Source organism: Mobula birostris, chromosome 29 (assembly GCF_030028105.1).
Source record: "Mobula birostris isolate sMobBir1 chromosome 29, sMobBir1.hap1, whole genome shotgun sequence".
Classification (NCBI taxonomy): domain Eukaryota; kingdom Metazoa; phylum Chordata; class Chondrichthyes; order Myliobatiformes; family Myliobatidae; genus Mobula; species Mobula birostris.
This window is the reverse complement of record NC_092398.1, coordinates 13,467,325-13,491,611: the sequence shown is the minus strand read 5'-3', so window position 1 is coordinate 13,491,611 and position 24,287 is coordinate 13,467,325. Positions and strand designations below refer to the sequence as shown.

At 44.6% G+C, this 24,287-nt stretch overlaps 1 protein-coding gene across 1 annotated transcript in view; it reads left to right on the top strand.

Moving 5' to 3' along the window:
- The window catches only part of LOC140190254 (uncharacterized), a 302,765-nt gene that overhangs the window by 250,425 nt on the left and 28,053 nt on the right, over positions 1 to 24,287 (top strand). The window contains exon 2 of the mRNA XM_072246825.1: positions 16,574 to 16,685. Coding sequence (XP_072102926.1) covers positions 16,574 to 16,685 — 112 coding nt within the window. The remainder of the gene's footprint in view (positions 1 to 16,573; positions 16,686 to 24,287) is intronic.

Sequence of the window (24,287 nt, the reverse complement as noted above, 5' to 3'; positions counted from 1 at the left end):
GCAGCCACTAGTTCCCACCATATATCCAGTTATGGTCATGCTCTTAATCGCATCCTTTGTACGAGCCAATGGGAACAATCATAAATGGCTGCGAATCTGGGCTGACGCATTGTCCTCTTTCCCCGGGGATCGCTGAGGCCAGAGGAGTCATCTTGTCTATTATCCCTCTCGCCCTGCTGGCACCGGCTCTGGGATCAAGCCTGGGATTTATCCAACCTGCATGGCGCACCGGCGCATGACTTGGACGGTGAGTCAGCGACGAGGGAAAATTGTTTCCCTCTTTCTTCCGAGCGCTCATCTTCAAATGGAGGTGGCCACAGAGTCTCTGAGTAATTGTTATACAAAAGCGTATAGATACTTAAGAAGCAAGGGGTTGAACGTGACTGATGGTTGTGGGCTAAAGGGTTTGTGGACCACTTGGGGTTAAGTAGGTTTGCTGTCAGATCAGACATAATCGTATTGAGTGGGGCAGCAGGCTCAAGGGACAGAGAGGCCTGCTTGTGCTCCTAATTGAATCCTTGCACGAGCCAATGGAACAATCATAAATACAGAGAGAGAAAAAAATAAAGGAGGACATTCTCCTTAAAAGACCTAAACCTGAAGTAACTTAAATAGCCACAACTCTTGTAACATTCCCAGCCTTCTCCAACGAGAAACCCAGTTTATTTTCGAGGTTATCCAAATAATAATCCGGACTTGGTGTAAGTTATATGTTTGAAATTTTCAACAGCTTAGTTAAGTCGTGCCAATTTTAGAGCTGCAGGGCTGCAGTTTTGTGGGGAGTTTAGAATGCTCTACCCTGGGGCGTAGCAGCTCGATTATTGCTCTTTCCTCTTGCTGGAGGTAATTTATTCCTTGTCTGCGATTTCTTGGGATGTTGTGGATTATTCTCACATTCTGTGCTGCCAGTATTCAGATAATGTGAAATGAAAGAAAATTAAAATACGGATGGAAATAAAGGAGGAAAGCATTAGTGTCGCTGTGGTGCTGTCAGAACTTCAGTAAAACCTCAAGTACTGTGCGTTGACGTGCACTGTGTCTAATAATATAGAAAACACAGCTCAGCGTGGATATAAAAGACATAATTTGCATTGTTTTAGTTTTGTCATATGTATCAAGATACAGTGAAAAGCTCGTCCTGAATTCCGTTTGTACCAATCAAATCATTACACAGCCCAATGAGCTGGAATAAGGTAAAACAATAAAAATGCACAATAAAGTCTTAAAAGCTACTGGGTGAATTCCAGTGCAGGTGAATGATAAAATGCAAAATCATTACCAGGTGGACTGTGAGGGAAAGAGTCCATCTTATCGTACTGGAGATCCATGCAAGAGTCTGATATCGATCGGGTGGAAGCTGTCCTTGAGTCTGGTGGGGTGGGCTTTCAGGCTTTTGTATCTTTGGTTCAGATAGAGTGTGGAGTTGGCCCAGCAATCCCTGATATAACCCTAGCCTACATGGGACAAGTTACAATGACCAATTAGCCTACCAAACAGTACGGTTGGACCGTGGGAGGAAACCGGAGCACCCGGAGAAAACCCACGCAGTCACGGACAGAATGTACCAACTCCTTACAGGCAGTGGCAGGAATTGAACCCGAGTTGCCTGTATTGTAAACCGTTGTGCTAACCACTATGCCACCTGTACCTGTTGGGGGAGGGGAGAATAGAAAATGTCCAGGGTGAGGTACTTAGACCATAAGACAAAGTAGCAGAAGTCGGCCATTCGGCCCATCGAGTCTGCTCTGCCATTTTATCATGAGCTGATCCATTCTCCCATTTAGTCCCACTCCCCTGCCTTCTCACCATAACCTTTGATGACCTGGCTACTCAGATACCTATCAATCTCTGCCTTAAGAACACCCAATGACTTGACCTCCACTGCTGCCCGTGGCAACAAATTCCATAGATTCACCACCCTCTGGCTAAAAAAATTTCTTCGCATTTCTGTTCTGAATGGGCGCCCTTCAATCCTTAAGTCATGCTCTCTCGTACTAGGCTCCCCCATCATGGGAAACAACTTTGCCACATCCACTCTGTCCATGTCTTTCAACATTCGAAATGTTTCTATGAGGTCCCCCCTCATTCTTCTAAACTCCAAGGAGTACAGTCCAAGAGCGGACAAACATTCCTCATATGTTAACCCTCTCATTCCCGGAATCATTCTAGTGAATCTTTTCTGTACCCTCTCCAACGTCAGCACATCTTTTCTTAAATAAGGAGACCAAAACTGTCCACAGTACTCCAAGTGAGGTCTTACCAGTGCCTTATAGAGCCTCAACATCACATCCCTGCTCCTATACTCTATTCCTCTAGAAATGAATACCAACATTGCATTTGCCTTCTTCACTACTGACTTAACCTGGAGGTTAACCTTAAGGGTATCCTGTACAAGGACTCCCAAGTCCCGTTGCATCTCAGAACTTTGAATTCTTTCCCCATTTAAATAATAGTCTGCCAGTTTATTACTTCTGCCAAAGTGCATAACCATACACGTTCCAACATTGTACTTCATTTGCCACTTCTCTGCCCATTCTTCCAATCTATCCAAGTCTCTCTGCAGACTCCCCGTTTCCTCAGCACTACCTGCCCCTCCACCTATCTTCGTATTGTCAGCAAACTTAGCCACAAAGCCATCTATTCCATAATCCAAATCTTTGATGTACAATGTAAAAAGAAGCAGCCCCAACACGGACCCCTGTGGAACACCACTGGTAACTGGCAGCCAACCAGAATAGGATCCCTTTATTCCCCCTCTCTGTTTCCTGCCAATCAGCCAACGCTCTATCCACGTATGTAACTTTCCCGTAATTCCATGGGCTCTTATCTTGTTAAGTAGCCTCATGTGTGGCACATTGTCAAAGGCCTTCTGAAAATACAAATATACAACATCCACTGCATCTCCCTTGTCTAGCCTTCTTGTAATTTCCTCAAATTACTTGATCATGCTGGCTGCTTTACCAAGCCAGCAAGAAGTATAGACAGAGTCCATGGAGGGGAGGCAGGTTCCTGTGATGTGCTGGGCTGTGTACACAACTGTGGAGTTTCCTGCAGTTATGGACAGACCCATTATAGATCCGGACAGACCCAATATAGATCCAAACGGAATGTTTTCTGTGGTGCCTCAATAAAAAATTGGTAAGATTTGACAGGGACACGCCAAATTTCTTCAGCCTCTTGAGGAAGTGGAGATGTTGGAGAGCTTTCTTGGTTGTGACATCAACGTGGCTAAACTATGACATAGATGTGATTGAACATAAACCTGTTTTAGATATGTTGATGGAGTGATAAGTATTGATCAGGTCACCATGAAGAGAAAACTTGCCAACTTTTAGTCCAATTAAAGCAGTGGGACCTTCTGTACTCACCAAAAATGATAGTTGGAAACTTGGTTTAGCTTCCTTGTTGCTCTATTAGGTGCACTCTCAACTCCTGAGTCATAAGTTTGTCAGATCAAGCTTAGAATATAAAAGCAATGCTGAGGCTTTAGAAAGCACTGGTGAGGCCTCAATTGGAGCATTGTGAGCAGTTTTGGGTCTCTTATTTAAGAAAGAATGTGTTTACGTTGAAGAGAGTTCAAAGGAGGATCTTAAGGACGATTCCAGGATTGTCAGGCCAATCATATATGCGGGCTCTGGACCTGTGCTTGCTAGAATTTAGAAGAATGAGGGAGGGATTCTCGTTGGAACCTATCAAATGCAGAAAGGCACATACAGAGTGGATGTGAAGAGGATGTTTCCTTTGGCGGGGGAGTCTAGGACCAGAGGGTACAGCCTCAGAATAGAGGAATGTCTATTTAGAATGGAGATGAAGAGGAATTTCTTTAGCCAGATCTGTTGGGATTCTTTGCCACAGTTGGCTGTGGAGGCCAGGTAAGTGGATGCATTTAAGGCGGAGGTTGGTAGGTTCTTGATAAGTCAAGGGCATGGAAGTTTATGGGGAGAGATCTAGGAATAATAGTGCATAGTTCTCTGAAGGTGGAATCTGATGTGGATAGGGTGGTGAAGAAAGCTTTTGGTATGCCGGCCTTTATTAATCAGAGCATTGAGTACAGGAGTTGGGATGTAATGTTGAAATTGTATAGGGCATTGGTAAGGCCAGATTTGGAGTATTGTGTACAGTTCTGGTCACCGAATCATAGGAAAGATGTCAATAAAATTGAGAGAGTACAGAGGAGGTTTACTAAAATGTTGCCTGGGTTTCATCTCCTAAGTTACAGAGAAAGGTTGAGTAAGTTAGGTCTTTATTCTTTGGAGTGTAGAAGGTTGAGAGGGGGACTTGATAGAGGTAATTATGAGGGGGATTGATAGAGTTGACGTGGATAGGCTTTTTCCATTGAGAGTGGGGACGATTCAAAAAAGAGGACATGAATTGAGAGTTAAAGGACAAAAGTTTAGGGGTAACATGAGGGGGAACTTCTTTACTCAGAGTGGTAGCTGTGTGGAACGAGCTTCCAGCAGAAATGGTTGAAGCAGGTTCGATGTTGTCATTTAAAGTTAAATTGGACAGATATATGGACAGGAAAGGAATGGAGGGTTATGGGCTGAGTGCAGGTCGGTGGGACTAGGTGAGAGTAAGAGTTCGGCATGGACTAGAAGGGCCGAGATGGCCTGTTTCCATGCTGTAATTGTTAAATGGTTATGTGGTTATATGAGAAGGCAGGAGGCTGGAGTTGAGAGGGAAAATGGATCAGCCATGATGAAACAGTGAAGCAGACTCAATGGGCCAAATGGCCTAATTCTGCTCCTATGTCTTATCATCTTATGGTCTCGCAGAAGGGAAATACCACATTATCCAAGTTGATGCCCCAGTGTGGTACTGAGGGAGTGTTCAGCTGTCAGAGGAGCTCCCTGTTGGATCATTTGCTAATCTGCAGGCTCTCTAATCTTCTTAACTGGATGTAAAAGATCCGTTTTCACAACTTTTAAGTCTTACCCCTTGTGCTCTGGCCGGTATTTCTCTCAGTCAACAGGGTAGCAGGCCATTCTTTCAGCGCTGTGAGAGAGCTTGTTCTCTGTAAATTGCCTGCCTTGTCTGCTGCAACAGCAGCTGTACTGTGAAGGTAGTTAATTGGCTCTAAACCATTTCTGGATGCCACAAGATCATGAATGGAACTCTGGAAATGCACATCTATCCTCTTTATTCGAACTCGGTGCAGGCAGGGAACTTGATGAAAAGACACTACCTAAAAAGGAAATCCAGCGACAGTTCTGGATGATTTCCTGCCAGTATTGAAATGCACCCAAGCTCCAAATTCCAGTCGTGATGGAAACATTCTGAACATCTTGAAAAATCCTTGGGCCGTCTCCTCTGTGAGTGAACGCTGGGATCAAGTTCCCGGTCGTCTGCAGAGCGTAGCTCTCGTTTATCCCAAGCCGACCAGCCTTTGCAGCCCGTCCGCTTGTGGTGAACGCCAGTGACTCCTCTTGCACGTCTCTAAAGGGGCAAAGGAGGTGTGTGGGCTTGTGAGTGGAAGAGCTGAGTATTTAGCAAAAAGACATCGTGAAACCAAAGTCAGATATTTCACATCCCACTGGTGTCATTGACACCAGATCTACAGGTATTAAGGAACCTAAATAAGTGTAACTGTTGTGTTGGTTCATCTATGTAAACATTGGGTGGCGGGGTGGAGCTACGTCACTACCAAAGGAGGTGTAAGGTGCTCCTTCCCTCCACCGGCCTGTAGGTCACTCTTGGGCAAGGAGTAGCACCTGCTTAGCCCTCGATCAGGGGCACATGACCATGGGAGCAGGTGTGGATGGTCGTATGAGCAGCCGATGCACATCACAAGTCCTGGTTATGCGACCACTGACGCCAGCCAGACAATCTCTGAAGAGTATTGATAATGGCTGGGGGGGGGTCACCCGCCTTGTAAAGCCACTGCCCAGAAGAAGGCAATGGCGAACCACTTCTGTGGAAAAATTTGCCAGAATAATCAAGGTCATGGAAAGACCATGATCGCCCATGTCATACAACATGGCACATAACGATGATGTCATATGACTCGGAACATAATAATGATGATGATGACAATGATGTAAACCATGACTGTCTGCCTGTGCTGATCTCAAGTTGGAGCATTGAATTTGACCTCAGAACCACAGTAGATGAGGAGGAAAGTCCCATTCCTACTTCCCATTCGAATTCCGACATGTCAGTCCACAAGCTCTCGTACTGCCATGATAAGGCCACACTCAAGTTGGAGGAGCAACACCTCATTCTGTATGGGTAGCCTCAAACCTGATAGCATGAACATTGATTTTTCTAATGTCCATTACTTTCAATCCTCTCTCCTTTCTTTCTTTTCCCATTCCCCATTCTGGCTCCTCTCCCAACCTTCTCATCACCTCCCTCTGGTACTCCTATTCCTTCCCATTCTCCCATTGTCCAATCTGCTGTCCTATCAGATTCTTTCTTCTTCAGTCCTTTACCTTTTTCCACCTATCACCTCCCAGCTTTTCACTTCATCCTCCCTTCCCCCATCCACCCACCTTCTCCCTCTCTTGGCTTCATTTATCACCTGCCATCTTGTGTTCCACCTTCTTATATCAGCTTCTGTCCCCTTCCATTCCAGTCCTGAAGGGTCTCTGCCCAAAACATTGGCTGTTTGTCTTCCTCTACAGATGCTGCCTGACCTGCTGAGTTCCTCCAGCATTTTGTGTGTGCTTCCAATCTTGGCTGATTTTTTGTGTGTGAATTGGATGGCCATGAACTTGAACACAAATCTCAAGTGTTAAAAGCCCACAGGACATTTGAGCTGAGATGAGTGGAAGGCTGATGAATCTGATGAAAACTCACTGTAGGGGCACTTTCCACAAAGCAGCAAAGCCAATGAGAAAAGGTATTCCGAATAATCAGGAGCTCTGATCGAACAGAAAAGAAGATAACTTCTCCACTAACACACGTAAAAGTTGCTGGTGAACGCAGCAGGCCAGGCAGCATCTCTAGGAAGAGGTACAGTCGACGTTTCGGGCCGAGACCCTTCGTCAGGACTTTCCACTTCCAGGAGGACCATTGACTGGCCAAAGATAACAGTTTAAGATTAATTAGCAGGATTAGCAGAGCGGAGAGTAGCTGTCGTTGGTCCAGTGAAAGGTGGTGACGAATCGACATATAGGAGAGAGATAGAAAATGTGGCTAAGTGGTGCCACAGTGACAACCTCTCGCTCAATGTCAGCAAGCTGATTATTGACATCAGGAGGAAACCGGAGGTCCATGAGCCAGTCCCTCATTGGGGGATCAGAAGTGGAGAGGGTCAGCAATTTTTGATTCTTCAGAGTTATCATCTCAGCGGACCTGTCCTGTCCTGGCATGGCAGCGCCTCTACTTCCTTAGGGGTCTGCAGAGATTTTGCATGACATCTAAACCTTTGACAAACTTTTATAAATGTGCAGTGGAGAGTATATTGACTGGCTGCATCACAGCCTGGTATGGAAGCACCAGAGGAAAACTCTACAAGAAGTAGTGAGTACGTCCCAGTTCATCACGGGTGAAGCCCTCCCCACCGTTGAGCACATCTTCACGGAAACGCTGTTGCAGGAAAGCAGCATCTATCCAGGACCCCCACCATCCAGGCCACGCTCTCTTCTCACTGCTGCCATCGGGAAGGAGGTACAGGAGCCTCTGGACCCACATCACCAGGTTCAGGAATAATTATTACCCTTCAACCTTCAGGCTCTTGAACCAGAGGGGATAACTTCACTCAACTTCACTTGCCCCGTCACTGAACTGTTCCCACAACCTAATGACTCACTTCCAAGAACTCTTCATCTCATATTCTCAATATTTATTGCTTATTTATTTATTTATTATTACTTTTTTGTATTTGCAGAGTTTGATGTCCTGTCTACATTTGCACATTGTAATTTTGTCCGTATTTTTGGGTGCAGTCTTTCATTAAGTCTATTGCATCTCTTGTAGTTACTGTGAAGGCAAGAAAGAAAATGAATCTCAGGGTGGTATATGGTGATATGTATGTACTCCAAGGTTTCAAAGGTACATTTAATGTCAGAGAAATGTATACAATATATATTCTGAAATGCTTTTTCTTTGCAACCATCCACGAAAAACAGAGGATTGCCCCCAAAGAATGAATGACAATTAAATGTTAGAACCCTGAAGTCCCCCCCCAGCTCCCCTCCCTCCCGTGCATAAGCAGCAACAAGCAATGATCCCCCTCCCCCACCAGCAAAAAAAAAGCATCGACACTCACAACCGAGCACTCAAGCGTGCAGCAAAACAACGACACAGACTCGCAGTACCCCGAAGACAACTCATTCACCCGGTATTCGACATACCACAGGCTCTCTCTCCCCCTAATAAGGGACAAAGAGGTGTCTCTGGTTTACTTTGATAACAAATCTACTTTGAACATTGAAAAGTGTGTAGAAATCTGGAATGGGCTGCTGGAAGATTCAAAGGGAATTTCTGAAAGGGTTTCCGGTTAGTATTTGAAGAGAAAAGCTGCAGAACTCCGTGGAAGAGCATGGGCTTGGACCTTATGGATGATAAGGTCCACATGATGGCCCACGTGCATTCCTACATTTTAGACCTGTGCGTTCTAGACATCCCTCCCCCTCTGCACTACCCCTGCCATCAGGGTAATTAGAAGAGATGTAATGAAAACATATCCTATAAGTGTTTGCTGGCTCCCTTGACTGGAAATTTGAATCACATTTACAGTAGATTACATGCAGAGCCATCTGGCAAAAAAACAATAAATTCCTAACAATGCTGTCTCTTTATTCTGTTGCAGCCTATTTTAATTGTATGATATCATTCAAATATATATTGCATGCCACAGACACAGTCTTGACCCAGCCAGTACTTAACGTACATCTGAAGGGAATTTTGCTAATGCCTAATGGGACATATATATTTTTTTTTCTTCTGAGTGATTTAAGGCAGTGGGTTACAGGGAACAACTTTACTGCACTCCCAGTCTGTGGGAAAGAAACTGTGTTTTAGGTTTTAACGTAAACATTATGAGTCAGTGATGGAGTGTTGGCTGTGTTACCCAGCTGTGCATTCCTGCCTCATCCTAGGTCAGAACATGTTGTCCTTACTCTGTAACTTTATTTGGATGTTTGCTCACCTCTTACTTATTTATACTTAAGCTCTATAAAAACAAATTATTCAGTAAACCCAGCTAATTCTCCTTGTTGAAAAGACTCCAGCCCACTGAAGTAGAGTTGTAGACTTGACTCAGTGCTTAAGAGTATAGTAGTCTAGACAGGCAGATATCCTAATAGCCAATAATTAATGCAGATGCTAGTCATGGGGGTGGGGGTGTTTAATAGATGAGTCAGATACCCATCCATTGTCTTGAGAACTTGTCTACATGGTCGCAGGCATCACGAGGAAACGTTGGAGATGGATTGGGCACGTGATGAGAAGAAAGGCCAACTCCATCAACAAACCTTACAGACACCCTGAGCCAATAGGCTGGTCCTGGACTTATTTCCTGGCATAATTTACCTATTACTATTTAACTATTTATGGTTTTATTACTATTTAATTATTTATGGTGCAACTGTAACGAAAACCAATTTCCCCTGGATCAATAAAGTATGACTATGACTGTGACTAAGACAGCACTTCGTTGGACCCCTGAAGGAAACTCGGGAGACCAAAGACAACTTGGTGCCATACCGTAGAGGCAGACCTAAATCACACCTGGGGCACAATGGAGAAGATGGCCAAGGACGGACATAAACAAGGGAAAACCCGCAGACGCAGGAAATCCGAGCAACACACACAAAATGCTGGAGGAACTCAGCAGGCCAGGCAGCATCTATGGGAAAGAGTACAGTCGACATTTTGGGCCAGAACCCTTCGGCAGGACCGACAGAGATGGGAGGACCTCCATTGCTGCCCTAAACACCAGTGTAACAGGCAGTAACCACTGATACACATCCATTGTCTTGAGAACTTGTCTACACTGTTATTCATCTTGATGATTAAGAGATTAGTCTACAATGTCAGGGATGGAATTAAACAAGAATGTTTCCTATCACAGTCACAGGTGAATTCGTCTAGACCAGCAGCTCACAGACCCCTCTGTTAATGGTCACGGCCAATGGTATTATAAAGTTTGGGAACCCCTGGTCTAGACTGATGTCAATCCCAATGCCTCCAGAGGTAGGTGAGACTGGTATCCATCCTGTAGGACTTACAAGTTCAAGTTTATTGCCTGTCAACTGGACACATGTATACAGCCAAAGGAAACAATGTTCCTTCAGACTAAGGTACATGGCACAGTACATATAACTCATACATGTAACACCAAAAGTAATACTTCCACTAGTAAATTATCAAATAATACGGTACATTTGCGACAAGTTAAAGTTCAAAGTAAATTTACTGTCAGAGCACACATGCAAGCAGAATAACTCTACTGGCACTTCGTGCATGATGAGACTCGGGTGGTGACAGGGAGTTCGGTAGTCTCACGACCTTGGGAGAACAAGCTGTTTCTCATCATAATAGCTCTTGTTCTAATGGTATGGTACCTCCTGCCTGATGGTGGGGGGATGGGGTTGGGATGGGGGACAAAGAGATTCCTGGATGGATGGGAATGATCATTGACAACGATAAGAGCCGAAAATATATAAATATGTTGAACTGTCAGAAGGCATAGCGTGGGAGTAAATGCGTAAATGACGATATCAGAATTCCTTACTCTGGGTCAAGGATCTCTTTTTTAGTTTGAAAGATTATCCTGGTACAAGCAAGAGATAATCTGCAGATGCCGAAAGTCCAGGGCAACACACACAAAATGCTGGGGGAGCTCGACAGGCCAGGCAGCACCTACGGAAAAAGGTAAACAGTCAACGTTTCTGGGCGAGTCTCCTCTTCAGAACTGAGAAGGAAGGCGGGGGTGGGGGGTGGGGGAAGATGCCTGAATAAGAAAGTGGGTGGGCGGGAGGGGAAGAAGGATAGTTGAAAGGTGATGGGTGAAGCCAGGCGGGTGGGAAAGATCAAGGGCTGGAGAAGAAGGAATCCGATAGGAGAGGAGAAAGGGAAGGAGGAGGGGCACCTGAGGGAAATAATAGGCAGGTGAGAAGAAGTAAAATGTCAGACTGGGGAATAGAGGGGCGGGAAATTTTGTTCCTGGGGAGTAATCCATTGGTATATTTTGTCACATTGTGGAGATGGCGATCGTACAAAGATTCAATCCTATCCCATTGCCTGAACTAGAGCCCTCATTATGACTGCCTCAAAGCATTAGAAGAGAATAATTTTATTACAAAGGATTTCAAGCTGCTGGCGATGGTCCCAGAAGTAGGGGTGTTTTATGTCTTAGAGAAGCGATCAAAAGCCATTTTTATTTAGCAAGAATTGACTGCCCAGTCGCACATCAAGGACCTTCAGGCAGTCTAATAGTATGTATAGGGCCAATGTGCAATTCTACTGACCATCTGCTATTTTATTGGACAATTATGGGATAATGAGCAATTCCTGTGGAATGTTGCCCGCATGCAAAGGAAGCTGTCGGAAAGCCCACCTGCTCCCCCTTTTTTGCATTCTCTGAACGAATTCAGCCTTCAACAGTGTCAACCTGCCCCACAGGTGTCATAAAATTGGATTTAACTCTCTCAAAAAGGTGAGAATAGGATCTGGGCGCCACTTGCCCAAAGTCTGCCAGATATACTTTGGCCAGATGATTGTTGAGCAAGAAATAGGCAGTCAATCACAGTGCTAGTTACTCGGGGGCATCTCACTCTCAGTGAGATGATGGGAACATTGGTTGTTTATTCATTTCCGTCGATGCTGCCTGGCCTGCTGAGTTCCTCCAGCGTTTTGTGTACGTTGCCTCACTCTAAACTGTAATGGTAAAGGAGGGTAAAATGTGTTATGTTATGTTCCATTCAACCGAGAGCTTACTTCACCCACCGGACATTCCTTCCTCTTCCGCCCTTTACCTTTATACCACCTTGCAACTCCCAGATTACCTCATTCCCCTTCCCCACCCACCTACGTTCCCCTTCGCCTGGCTTTGCCTAACACCTTGCAGCTTGTACTCCTTCCCCTCAGACTCCCACCCACCCTCAACCTTCTTATTCTGGCTTCTTGCCCCTTCCTTTCCAGTCCCAATAAAAGGCCTCGGCCCAAATATTTATTCCCTTCCATAGATGTTGCCTGACCCGATGAGTTTGTGTGTGTAACTGCCAGCTCTTTTGTTTTATGAAGTTTATTCACCATCAAAACACTAAGGCTACGTCCACACTACGCCGGATGATTTTGAAAACGAGGCTTTTTCTCTTCGTTTTGACCTTCCGTCCACATTGAAGCGGTGTTTTCAGCCCCCCAAAACAGAGATTTTCAGAAACGGTCTCCAGAGTGAATAAATCTGAAAACGCCTAATATCCATTGCAGTGTGTGTGGGGTAACCGGAGCTTTTTAAAACCGTTGTCATGACGTGCCGGAACAGATGACAGCAGCACCGCATTTCATTGTTTTCTTATTATTCTTATTACTACTTTATTGTCGCCAAACAATTGATACTAGAGCGTACAATCATCACAGCGATATTTGATTCTGCGCTTTGCAGAACCTAACAATTTCAGAACAGACGGCAACGAGACTGAAGCCAGAAGAGTTAGAAATGTACTCACCAAATACTTTGACTCATAGCTTACTGAATAAAAAATTATACTCACTTTGCTCTGTTTTCTGTCCTTGCTTGTATGAAGGTGGTTTACCTATTTATGCAAGTACTTCTCTGTCAATAGACGTGTAACAGCCTAATGTAACATTGTATGGAAATACAAGATAACACTGATGCAGACGTTTTATACATTTAACAAGGTGCTTTATTAATGCAACAGAGTTAGTCAGTTTTTCAATGTTCGTCGTCAGCCGGGTTATACTGTCTGTGAACTCCCTGTCGGTTGCCTACACACGCTCCAGTATTTGTTTTTGTTTTTGTCATAAGGAGGTGGCTGGGAAAGGGTCCAAGTGCAAGACACAGACACTGAATTACTAGGGACAGGACTAGGATACAGGGTGAGGGCTAGGACACGGACACAAAAACCAGGAACCTGGAACAGGACTGGACAAGAGAGCTAGGAGCCAGGGCTTGGACTCTGAGCCAGAGACTGGACAAGGACCCAGAACCTCGGTCTTGCCTCTGGCTCAGATCCCAGAACCAGGCAAGGACGTGACTTGGCAGGCAGGCAGGACGAGGCTTGAGACCAGAGACTTGAGGCGAGGCTTGGATAGAGGCTTGGGGGCTTGAAGCTCCTTCTGGGCAGGGCGTGGTACTCCTGGGCAGGGCGCGGTACTCCACCCGACGGTGGCAAAGGACAGAACCCACCGTGGGGTAACAGCAATCTGATTGGCTTACCCGACGGAGGCAAGGGACAGGAAGGGACAGGACCCACCGTGGGGTAACAGCAACCCGGCCTGACTTACCCGACGGAGGCAAGGGACAGGAAGGGACAGGACCCACTGTGGGGTAACGGCAACCTGGCCTGGCTTACCCGACGGAGGCAAGCGACAGGAAGGGGCAGGACCCACCGTGGGGTAACGGCAATCTGGCTTGGCTTACCCGACAGAGGCAAGGGACTGGAAGGGAGCTAGGTACAGGGTGGCTCAAAGATAAGACTTCAGGCAAGATGAGATGAGAGTTACTGGCAAGACAAGGCAAGGCTTCAGGCAATGCAAGGCAAGACAAGAACCTAAGGTGAGGCAAGAGTTACTGGCAAGACAAGGCAAGGCTTCAGGCAAGGATACAGAAGGCAGGGGAAGGGATACAAGGAGTAGGACAAGAACAATCCAGCAGCCGCGCCCTGGTCTCTGGAGGTATTTATGCAGCCATCCCCCACGAGAATCAGCTGCCTCAATTAGTGCTCAACAGGAACAGAAACAGGGTAGACAGGAAAACCTGGAGCAAGGGTCGGTGGACCGGACCGTGAACCGGAATGCGGACTTCATGGACCAGACCATGACAATTTTAGTTTTAAGTCCTCCTGCACGAGAGCCAAGAGCAATTCCTTTTAAGTTTTTTCTACTCTGTAACTGGACAGATGCGCACTAAGTATACCGTTTCCTCTTCGCTTGTTTTCTGTGTGTCCTGCGCAAGCCCAGTAGAGGAGATTCGCCCAAATATCCATGTTAGTGTGGACAGGGATATTTTGAAAAACACTTAGTGTGTACGCCTGTTGTTTTTACTCGAAACTGGCGTTTTCAAAATTATCTGGCGTAGATATGGACGTAGCCTAAATTGTAGCTTCATGAGTTATTTACAGTCTCAAATTCAAATACGATATCACCATCTATGACACATTTGAGCCCCTGAGGGGCCTTCTGTTCTTGGAAACCCCCACTGTACCCATAGAGACCATGTGATCCTTCTCCAGGGACACCGGAAGAGGGGCAGGAAACATTGTCTTCGTCAGAGCCCTTGACTGCCCACAACATGGATCTGGGAAGTCTTTAACAAATGCAAAAGATTCTGAGGTTTCTGGAAATCCAGAGAAACACACACAAAATGATGGAGGAGTGCTATTGAGAGATGCTGCCTGACTTGATGAGTTCCTCTGGCACCTTATGCATGTTCCTCTGGACCATGGGAAGTTTCTTTAATGGTATTGCTGTAACCAAACTGGGGAAGATATTAGGAAGTGTGCAACATGATTTAGTTGGCAGTGTGGAGATACGTCTCTACCAAAGGAGGTGTAAACGCTCTTTCCCTCTGCTAGCCTTCAGGTCACTCTTGGGCAAGGCGTAGCACCAGCTTAGGACTCCCCCAGATCAGGGTCATGTGAGGCCATGGGATCAGGTAGTGGATGATCGTATGAGTAGCCGGTGCATATCTCAAGTCCGAGTTACGTGACCACTGACATCAGGCAGAAAATCTCTGAAGAGTACTGATAATGGCTGGGGTCACCAATCTTGTAAAGGCACTGCCTAGAAGAAGGCAATGGCAAACCACTTCTGTAGAAAAAATTGCCAAAGACGGTCATGGTCATAAGACCATAATCGCCCACATCACACAACACAGCACATAATGATGATGTCATGCGATATGGCACATAATGATGATGGTGACAACAGGTATATGGATGGTTGCTAGGCTGTTACTGGAAATAGCTCTAGGCTGATAGATTAAGTGCTTTGTCCAAAATTACATAACAGATTCAGTTGCACTTTTTTTGCTTTCCTTGTGCACTGCCAGAAATGTGTAAAATGAGTTTGGTAACAACATAGAAAGTTAGTGCCATGCTTTGAAGAGTTGGATTATTACAACAATAATTGGGCACCCAGCCAGGGCTCTCGTTATCACTCAGATTAAACACCAAACTCCCGAATGCTCTGAGCTTCAGTAGCTAACCGATACACTGCCGGGGATTGGGTTCAACCACATTCAGACAAATATCTGAAGACAGAAAATTGGTGTTTCAGCCTGTGTTCAGTGATTTTGAATGTTTGACACAAATTGGTCCAATTATATTTTCACCTTGGGCGAAATCTCCCTCTGCAACTGAATTCACTTTTAGTTTAGTTGTAGCTCAATATACACTTGGTGGTCATTTTATTAGATACCTCCTGTACCTACTACAATGGCCATTAAGTGTACGTTCATGGCCCTCTGCCGCTGCCCAGCCATGCAGGTTGTGTCTTCAGAGATGTTCTTCTGCACTCCGCTGTTGTAATGTGATTATTTGAGTTACTGTCCCTTGAACTAGTCTGGCCATTCTCCTCTGACATCTCTCATCTACAAGAACCGCAACTCACCTACTGTTTTTTAAGTTTTTCACACCATTCTCTATAAACTCCAGAGACTGTTGTGTGTGAAAATCCCAAGAGATCAGCAGTTTCTGAAATACTCAAACCACCCAATCTGGCACCAGCAATCATTCCACAGTCAAGGTCACTTAGATCACATTTCTTCCCCATTCTGATGTTTGTCCTGAGAAACTGAACCTTCTGACCATGTCTGCATGCTTTCACACGTTGGGTTGCTGCCACACAATGGGCTGATTTAGATATTTACATTAATAGCAGATGCACCTGATAAAGCGGCCACTGAGTGTAAATCCTTAGCATTCAATCTTTCTGTTTGACGTATTTAAGATAGTATTAGTATCATCATCTTCATTGCGTGCAGGGTCATATGATATGGGAGATCATGGTCTTCCATCTGAGAAGTTGAAAAGTCCAAAACTTTTGCCTGTCCATCCCTTGATGTTACTCTTGAATGTCATGCACTGTCAATATTTTCTTCCACCAATTTTCCTGGTCACTGCAAGGGGTTTGAGCTACTCTTTCCTCAGTACATGTCCCAGAAGTTCCAGAGGCCGGTTTCTGACTGATCATATCAGCTCTCTTCTTTGTCCAGCTTTTCGCAATACTTCCTCGTTTGTTACTCTGTTAATATAAGGGAATAAAATCATGGGGTGGGAGAAGGGGAAGGGGTGGTCACTTATGCTAAGTGTGTGATGGAGCATTTCTGGCTTCCACAACAAATTAGCCCTTTCCCAATCTTTCCTGCCATGTTTCCCATGCTATCAAATTGGAGCCAAGCAAAAGTAATCTTAAATCCTGTGACTTCTCTCTTGGATTTCAGATGTACCGCACATCCAGACAGACCCAGGACCTCGCAACGTTAACCGATCTGGAAGGATCAGGGTCGGATGATGAAGATGAGGGATTTTACTCTGGCTCCGGGGGTTCAGGATGTAAGTTGCAACTGTTTAGCATGTTCTCCATAACGAATCTGTGGAATATTGATTACCATTTCTAATAAGAAACAACTCAAAGTGATCTAACATCCCTTGGAAAATGAACAAGCAAGCACATATTGATTACAAATGGCATTCCCTCTGTTGAATTGTATTGATCATTGAAACTTTTGCTCTTGTTCCCGATGATCTGTTAATCTTATTTATTTTTGATTTAGCAGTCCTTTGAGCAGCACCATCCCAGCAACCCCCAACAGCATTGAGGTAATCACGGGACAATTTACAATGACCAGTTCACCTACCCGGTAGGTTTTCGGACTCTGGGAGGAAACTGGAGCATCTGGGGACCGGAGCAGGTCCCAGTGCAAGGTGATTGGAGTAGGCAGTTTAAGTGGCTTGGCATGGACTAGATGGGTTGAAGGGCCTGTTTCTGTGCTGTACTTTTCTATGACTCTACGAAGTTCAGACTCCTTACAGAGGGTGCTGGGAACGAACTCTGAACTCTGATGCCCTGAGCTGTAATAGTGTTGCACTAACCGTGAAGCGCCAATGAAGGGTGACCCCGTAATGAATCAGAATCAGGTTTATTATCACCGGCATGTGACATGAAATTTGTTAACTTAGCAGCAGCAGTTCAATGCAATACGTAATCTAGCAGAGAGAGAAAAAAATAATAAATAAAATAAAATATAATAAATAAACAATTAAATCAATTACATATATTGGATAGATTTATAAAAATGTGCAAAAACAGAAGTACTGTATACTAAAAAAAGTGAGGTAGTGCCCAAAGCTTCAAAGTCCATTTGGGAATCAGATGGCAGAGGAAAGAAGCTGTTTCTGAATTGCTGAGTGTGTGTCTTCAGGCTTCTGTATCTCCTACCTGATGGTAACAGTGAGAAAAGGGCATGCCCTGGGTGCTGAAGGTCTTTAATAATGGATGCTGCCTTTCTGAGACACTGCTCCCTAAAGAAGTCCTGGATACTTTGTAGGCTAGTGCCCAAGATGGAGCTGACTAGAACTACTACCTTCTGCAGCTTCTTTCAGTTCTGTACAGTAGCCCCACCATACGAGTCAGTGATGCAGCCTATCAGAATGCTCTCGACAGTACAACTATAGAAGCTTTTGAGTGTACTTGTTGACATGCCAGATGCTACAAACTCCTAATAAAGTATAGCTGTTGTCTTCCCTTCTTTATCACTACATAAAGAATTTTGGCCTGACATGTTCACTGTTTAGTTCTTTCCATAGATTCTGCCTGTCCTACTGAGCTTCTCCAGTATTTTGTGTGTGTTAAACTGAGCTTCTGCTCTGGAGATTTGGGTTTGATTCTGATATTGGGCACTGTCTGTGCGGATGACACCCTGACCTTTTCAATTTGGCCCGGCAATTAAATCGTCCAAACCTTAGGTCATTTCTTGCTCTTGGACCCGATACCCCATCTTGTTCTTCATTGAAAGCATTTTGGTTTGTTGAATGCCAGTCTCAGTCTTTGGTCTTCCACCCTCCCTTTTAGCAGCCCCCAAAGGATCTCCTACCAGAGATTATTGGATAGTCATGTTGATAATAATCCATTGTACAATGCCTTCATCCACACCAGGGGTGTAGTGCTAGCTGTAGTGCCAAAAGCATCCAGCGAGTGGTTGTTCTGTGAGCGAAAACATCTTGTTAAATCCACTCACTGGATTTTTTTTTTGTTTTTGGCACCATTCTTTGTAAACTCCAGAGTCTGTTGTGCATAAAAATCCCAGGAGATCAGTAGCTTATGAGATACTCAAATCACCCTGGGCGGCACCTAATTAATTAGCTTGTTTATTCCGGCTTTTTTCTTAAAGATGTGCCGGACACAGTCCGGTGCGTTCCGGCTAGCACTGCACCCCTGATCCACTCCAACCCCTTCACCCACCTTCCTTTCCCAGGTTACTGGGGAGATGGTACTAAGAATAACAAAATAGGAAAGGAATGCATGGACTCAGACCAAAAATGTTACCTCAGGAAAGTAGAGTATAATACTATAATATTGGTGTTATTTTCAGTACATTCATGACTTTAGTAAGTAGATTAAGGAGATTTAGAATATTGGAGAGTTAGTGGAAGTGTTTTTGGATGAAGAGCACCCTTTCACAGCGAGGCCAGCTGGGAACAGGTAAAACATTAGCCCACATGGACACAAGAGGCTCTGCAGATGCTGGAAATCTCGAGAAACACACACCAAATGCTGGAGGAACTCCGTAAGCCAAGCAGCGTCTATGAAGTGGAATAAGCGGTCGACGTTTCAGGCCGAGACCCTTCGTCGGGACTAGAAAGGAAGGAGGAAGAAGCCAGAATAAGAAGACGGGGTGGAGGGGGGTAGGGAAGGAATGCAGGCTGGCAGGTGATAGGCGAGACCAATGTAAGAGGGAAGGTGGGTGGTTGGGAGAGGTGGGGTGAAGAAAGAAGATGGGAGGTGATAGGTGGAAGAGGTAAAGGGATGAAGAAGGAGGAATCTGATTGGTGTGGGCAGTGGAGCATAGAAGAAAAGGAAGGAGGAGGGGCACCGGGGGAGGTGATAGATAGATAGGTGCTTTATTGATCCCAAAGGAAATTACTGTGTCACAGTGGCATTACACATGCACAGATATACAAATACAGAAATATTAGAAGAGAAGTAAGAAAGATTAAAAAATAAGTGACCTCAAACAGTCTAACGGCAGGGGAGGGGTCATCACTTCCCCAGCTGTAGGTTGACTCATTATACAGCCTAATGGCCGAGGGTAAGAAAGACCTCATATAGCGCTCTTTGGAGCAGTGCAGTTGTCTTAGTCTATTACTAAAAGTGCTCCTCTGGTCAGGTGAGCAGGTGAAGAATAAAGAAGGGGTAACCAAACAATAGAAACAAAATTGAATTGAATGATTTTTATTGTCATTAAACATAGGTACAATGAAACTCTGTTTGGCTTCCTCTCAGGCAATTAAATAAAGCGGTAGATAAAAACAAGACAGTAATAGAAAAACAGTATTAAATAGATAAGTAGCAGAAAATAAGCTGCAGCAGCACCAGAATATCACAGTAATGCACAAAGTGCCGTTAGTGCGAGTATTTGAGCCCTTGTGTGTGCACGTGTGCTCACAGTTTCAGTCATTGTTCTGTGGGAGTGCTGTGATGGAGGACACAGCTCTGGGATAGAAGCTGTTCCTCAGTCTATTTGTCCTGGCTTTTAGCATCCTGAACCTTTTGACAGATGGCAGCGGGTCAAACAGGGAGTGGCCGGGGTGTGTGGTGTCTCTGGTTATGCTGATTGCTTTCCTCCTGAGTCTGCTGGAATAGATGGTGTCCAGTCCCGGGAGCTCCATCTTGACAATTCCTGACAAATGCTGGAGGAACTCAGCAGGCCAGGCAGCATCTATGGGTAAAGGTACGGTGGACATTTTGGGCTGAGATCATTCATCAGTCCTTCTGAAGGGTCTCAGCCCAAAACGTAGCCTGTTTATTCATTTCCATAGATGCTGCCTGGCCTGCTGAGTTCCTCCCCCATTTTGTGTGTGTTGCTTGGATTTCCAGCATCTACAAATTTTCTCTTGTTTGTGAAGAGTAATCAGAATGAGGAATGGAAAAGAGGGAACATCAGCCACCTGCCTGCCCTGATATCTCACTAAGGAGAAGAAATTTGTTTTTAGGTTGATAACAATGGACATTTGTGTGTCACTTGCTAGTTATCCATACCTAAGTCATTGTGGGCGAATGAGCACTGGTGTATATATCTAGTGTTTGCACACTTGCTTAACACCAGTAACTAAAGATGAATTTCTCTCTCAACTGAGTACCTTTGTGTAATTTTCATAATTAACCTTTTCATTATTAATGTGATTGAGATTAGACAAGAACTCAGAAAGTGAAATAAAGACTCAGCAGGTCAGCCAGCATCCGTGGAGAGAGATACCGAGTGAAAGTTTTTGGCTCATCAGAGTTGGTCACAGCTCGCTCTTGTTCCGCGTACCTTTTCTGATAAAATCTCATCGATTGAGACATAGGTTTGTTTCCTTTGCATAGATGCTGTCCAACTGTTGAGTATTTCTAGAACTTTCCTCTTTTTATTACAGATCCTCAACCCCTGCAGTATTTAGCTCTTGGAAATGAAATTGTGGGCAGCTCTGAGTCGAAATTGGCCCCATTGACTTTGTAATGAGGAATACCTGCAGCACAATCGAGGCACAAGAGGCTGCAGAGTCCGGAATCTAGAACAAGAAGCAACCTGCTGAAGGAACTCAATGAGCTGAGCAGCATCTATGGGGAAAGGAATTGACACTTCAGATTGAAGTCCTGCATCAGGAGCGTTGGACCCCAAACCTTGATGATTCCTTCCCCTCCCACAGATCTTGCTCAATTCACGGAGTTCCTCCAGCAGATTGATTTTTTTTAATATAATTTTTATTAAGTTTTCAAAGTAATACATGAGAAAATAATATCTACCCTCACCCCTCCCCTTAACCCTCCCCCCCCCGATATATACTCCTACCTAAAGAGAAAAGAAAAAAAAGAAAAGTAAAAAAAAAAGAACCGCCTGAACATTGGAAGGTTTGCACATGCTCCATGGGATAAAAATAAATTTAGTAGATATTTGTTACTTTCCCCCAAGGAACCCAGATCTTCATCATCGGAGCTATAAATAAGGGCTCCAAATATTCAAAAATGTTACATATTTATCTCTTAAAATCTAAAACATTATTTAGCTTCTCAACTCTCATAGTTCCCTGGGGAATCTCTTTGAACTTCACCATGTTGCTATGTGTTTCCCTCCCAATCATCCAGGCAAAAAGAAAAAAAAAAGATAAGATACAAAAAAAGAAAAAACAAAATACCCCCCCACTAATGTTGTGAATGAAAAGATACACAACACTACCCCCCTCCATTGTGCGGGTCGTGGCTATTGCCACGCCTGCACACATGAATAACGTAGCGATTGGTCAGTGTTTCTTCCAGCTGCCCCGTAACAAAAAATTGTACATATATTTAAAAAAATTAATGTCATTATTCCCAGCTAATATTCCTCAAATTTTAACCTTTCTTCCCCTCCCTCATATAAATAATAATATACTTATATATTCATCCGCCTAAAAATCCAACAGGCCTAATCCTTGATCCGGTCTTCATCTTCAATCCATCTCGCTCCCCTAGGTTTGTTCTTGTATCTGGTGAATATTCAAAGAATCTCGCACAAACTCCTCCGCTTTCCGGTAATCGTCAAAAAATCTTTTTTCTCCACCAGACAAAAAAATCTTCAAGATTGCAGGATAACGCAATATAAATTGATAACCGTGATCTCATAGGGCTTTTCTCACTGGATTAAATTTCTTCCTTCTCGTCAGAAGTTCATAACTTATGTCAGGGTAGAAGAAAATTTTCTTCCCTTCTATCATCAGTGGCCCTTTTCTCTTCTTGGCAGCTTGGGCAGCCGCCTGTAGAATCCTTTCTTTGTCTTGAAATCTTAAGATTTTTATTAAAATTGATCGTGGATATTGGTCATCTTGTGGTTTTGGTCTTAGAGCTCTATGTACCCACTCAATTTCAATTGATCGGTCTTCCTCTTTCATTTGCAAGGTTTTCGGAATCCATCTTTGAAAAAACTCTATTGGATTATCTCCCTCTATACCTTCTTTAAGACCAACAATTTTAATGTTATTACGTCTACTAAAATTTTCCAACTCGTCCACTTTCTCCAAGAGTCGATTTCTTTCCGTGTTCCAGACAAGCACATCATTTTCTGTTTTTTCCACTCTATCGTTAATATGCTCCATTGTTCTTTCCATCTTCTGAAGTTTCTTATCCATTTTATCCTGTCTTTGCATAGCTTTATCATAGCACATCTTCACGTCTCTAAGCTCTGTTCTTAATTTTCTTAGTTCAGCCGTTAATTGCAATAAAGCCCCTCTTATGTCTCTTTCGTCTCCTTTTCTTCCAGTCTCTTCCAGTTCTTCCTCCTCTTCTTCATCTGTATTCTCTGCGGAATCCAATTCGGACTCTGAGTCACTTAAAGTTGCAGTGGCCGTCGGTTCTTGTAGTTTAAGTTGTGTCAATTTGCGCATGCGCACTTCTTTGCTCATGCGCATTTCTGGCATCTTCTTCCGAGAGACCGCTACGGCCACCATTGCTCCCTGTTCTCCTACGCCAGAGATAAAATACGTCTCCTCCGAAGGAGATCCAACCTGAATCCGAGGCTCCATCGCTGCAGTAGGCCCTTTTTTCTTCCCATCTCGCGGCGACTTCACAACAACAGACTTCTTCTGTTGCAGTTTATGAGGCATATCGTAGAGTAGTCTTACGAAGTTTATAAGTAGTTTTCAGAAAGTATTTATTAACTTTACTTTGCTTAAACAGTACTTTGTTGATTTTTTACGGGAGAGCTGGATTTACACGTCTCAATCCCACGTCATCACGTGACGCCCCCCAGCAGATTGATTGTTGCTCCACATGGGCACAATACCCTTCCTTGCTACGTCATGACTTTTCCCAAACATTGTGCCTGACCCTGCTGATGCACTTCCCACATCCATGTTCTCCAATCCCAAACTTCTGACCAGAAGGGCAAAGCCAACCTTACTGGCCTGATGTATCTCAGAGTCCAGTGGTATGGACTAGGTGGAATCAGAGTAACTGGCAGTGCAGTAAGGAGAGCCCACCCCAAACTTCTCTGATAGTTTTGGCAGCTGGCAACACCCTGCCCTATTCCGCCAACTGCTAAAGCTGTCATTGATGTTTAATTGATCCCGTAGGTACGTGGGTTGAAATGGGGCCAGTTACCAATCCACTGGATTTTTTTCTTTTCATGCAATTATCTTGGATTTGATTGCCTTTCCCTTTCTGCTTGGGTAGCATGTACTTCAGCCAGACGGTGGTGTGGTGGTGTCCACAATGAACTTTGAGGCGAGCGGTCGTGGGTTCGAATCTAGCCAGCTCCTTGCACGCTTTCCATCTGTGGTGGGTTGAGCGTTGAGCTGGCAACTTGGCCGTGAAACACAACAGCCAATAGTACTAAAGAAATGGCAAAGTTTCCACCCAATACAGACAAAAAAAATGCACTTCATACCCCATTCTGTCAGTCCGGTCTCCCTCCTGATTCTTTTACCCATCGACTTAAATCTGTGTTCTACCACTGGGAACCGTAGTCCTGATGAAGGGTCTTGGCCCAAAATGTTGACAGTTTATTCCTCTCCATAGATGCCTGACCTGCTGAGTTCCTCCAGCATTTTCTGTGCGAGTGTGTGTTACTTTAGATTTCCAGGATCTGCAGAACCTGTTGTGTTCATCTCTCCTTCACCACGCCAATGCAAATTTGGTTCTGATCTCCTTTACGGAATCTCTTCTTAGCATTCTCTGGTCCAAGTAGAACAAGCCTAGATTGTACAGCCTTTCACCCATGACAAAAGACCCTCATCCATGCCAACGTTCATACTTAACTCTTTTGCATCGATCTCCAGGCACTTGGCACGTTTTCGAGTGCTGGGAGATCCAATACCCCAGTGGAACCTTTGAGACCTGCTCCAGATCCCAGAGCCTCAAAATCTGATCTTTCAATCCCGAGCAGTGTTGAAGGAGTGCCAGACAGTAAGAGGTCCTGTTTC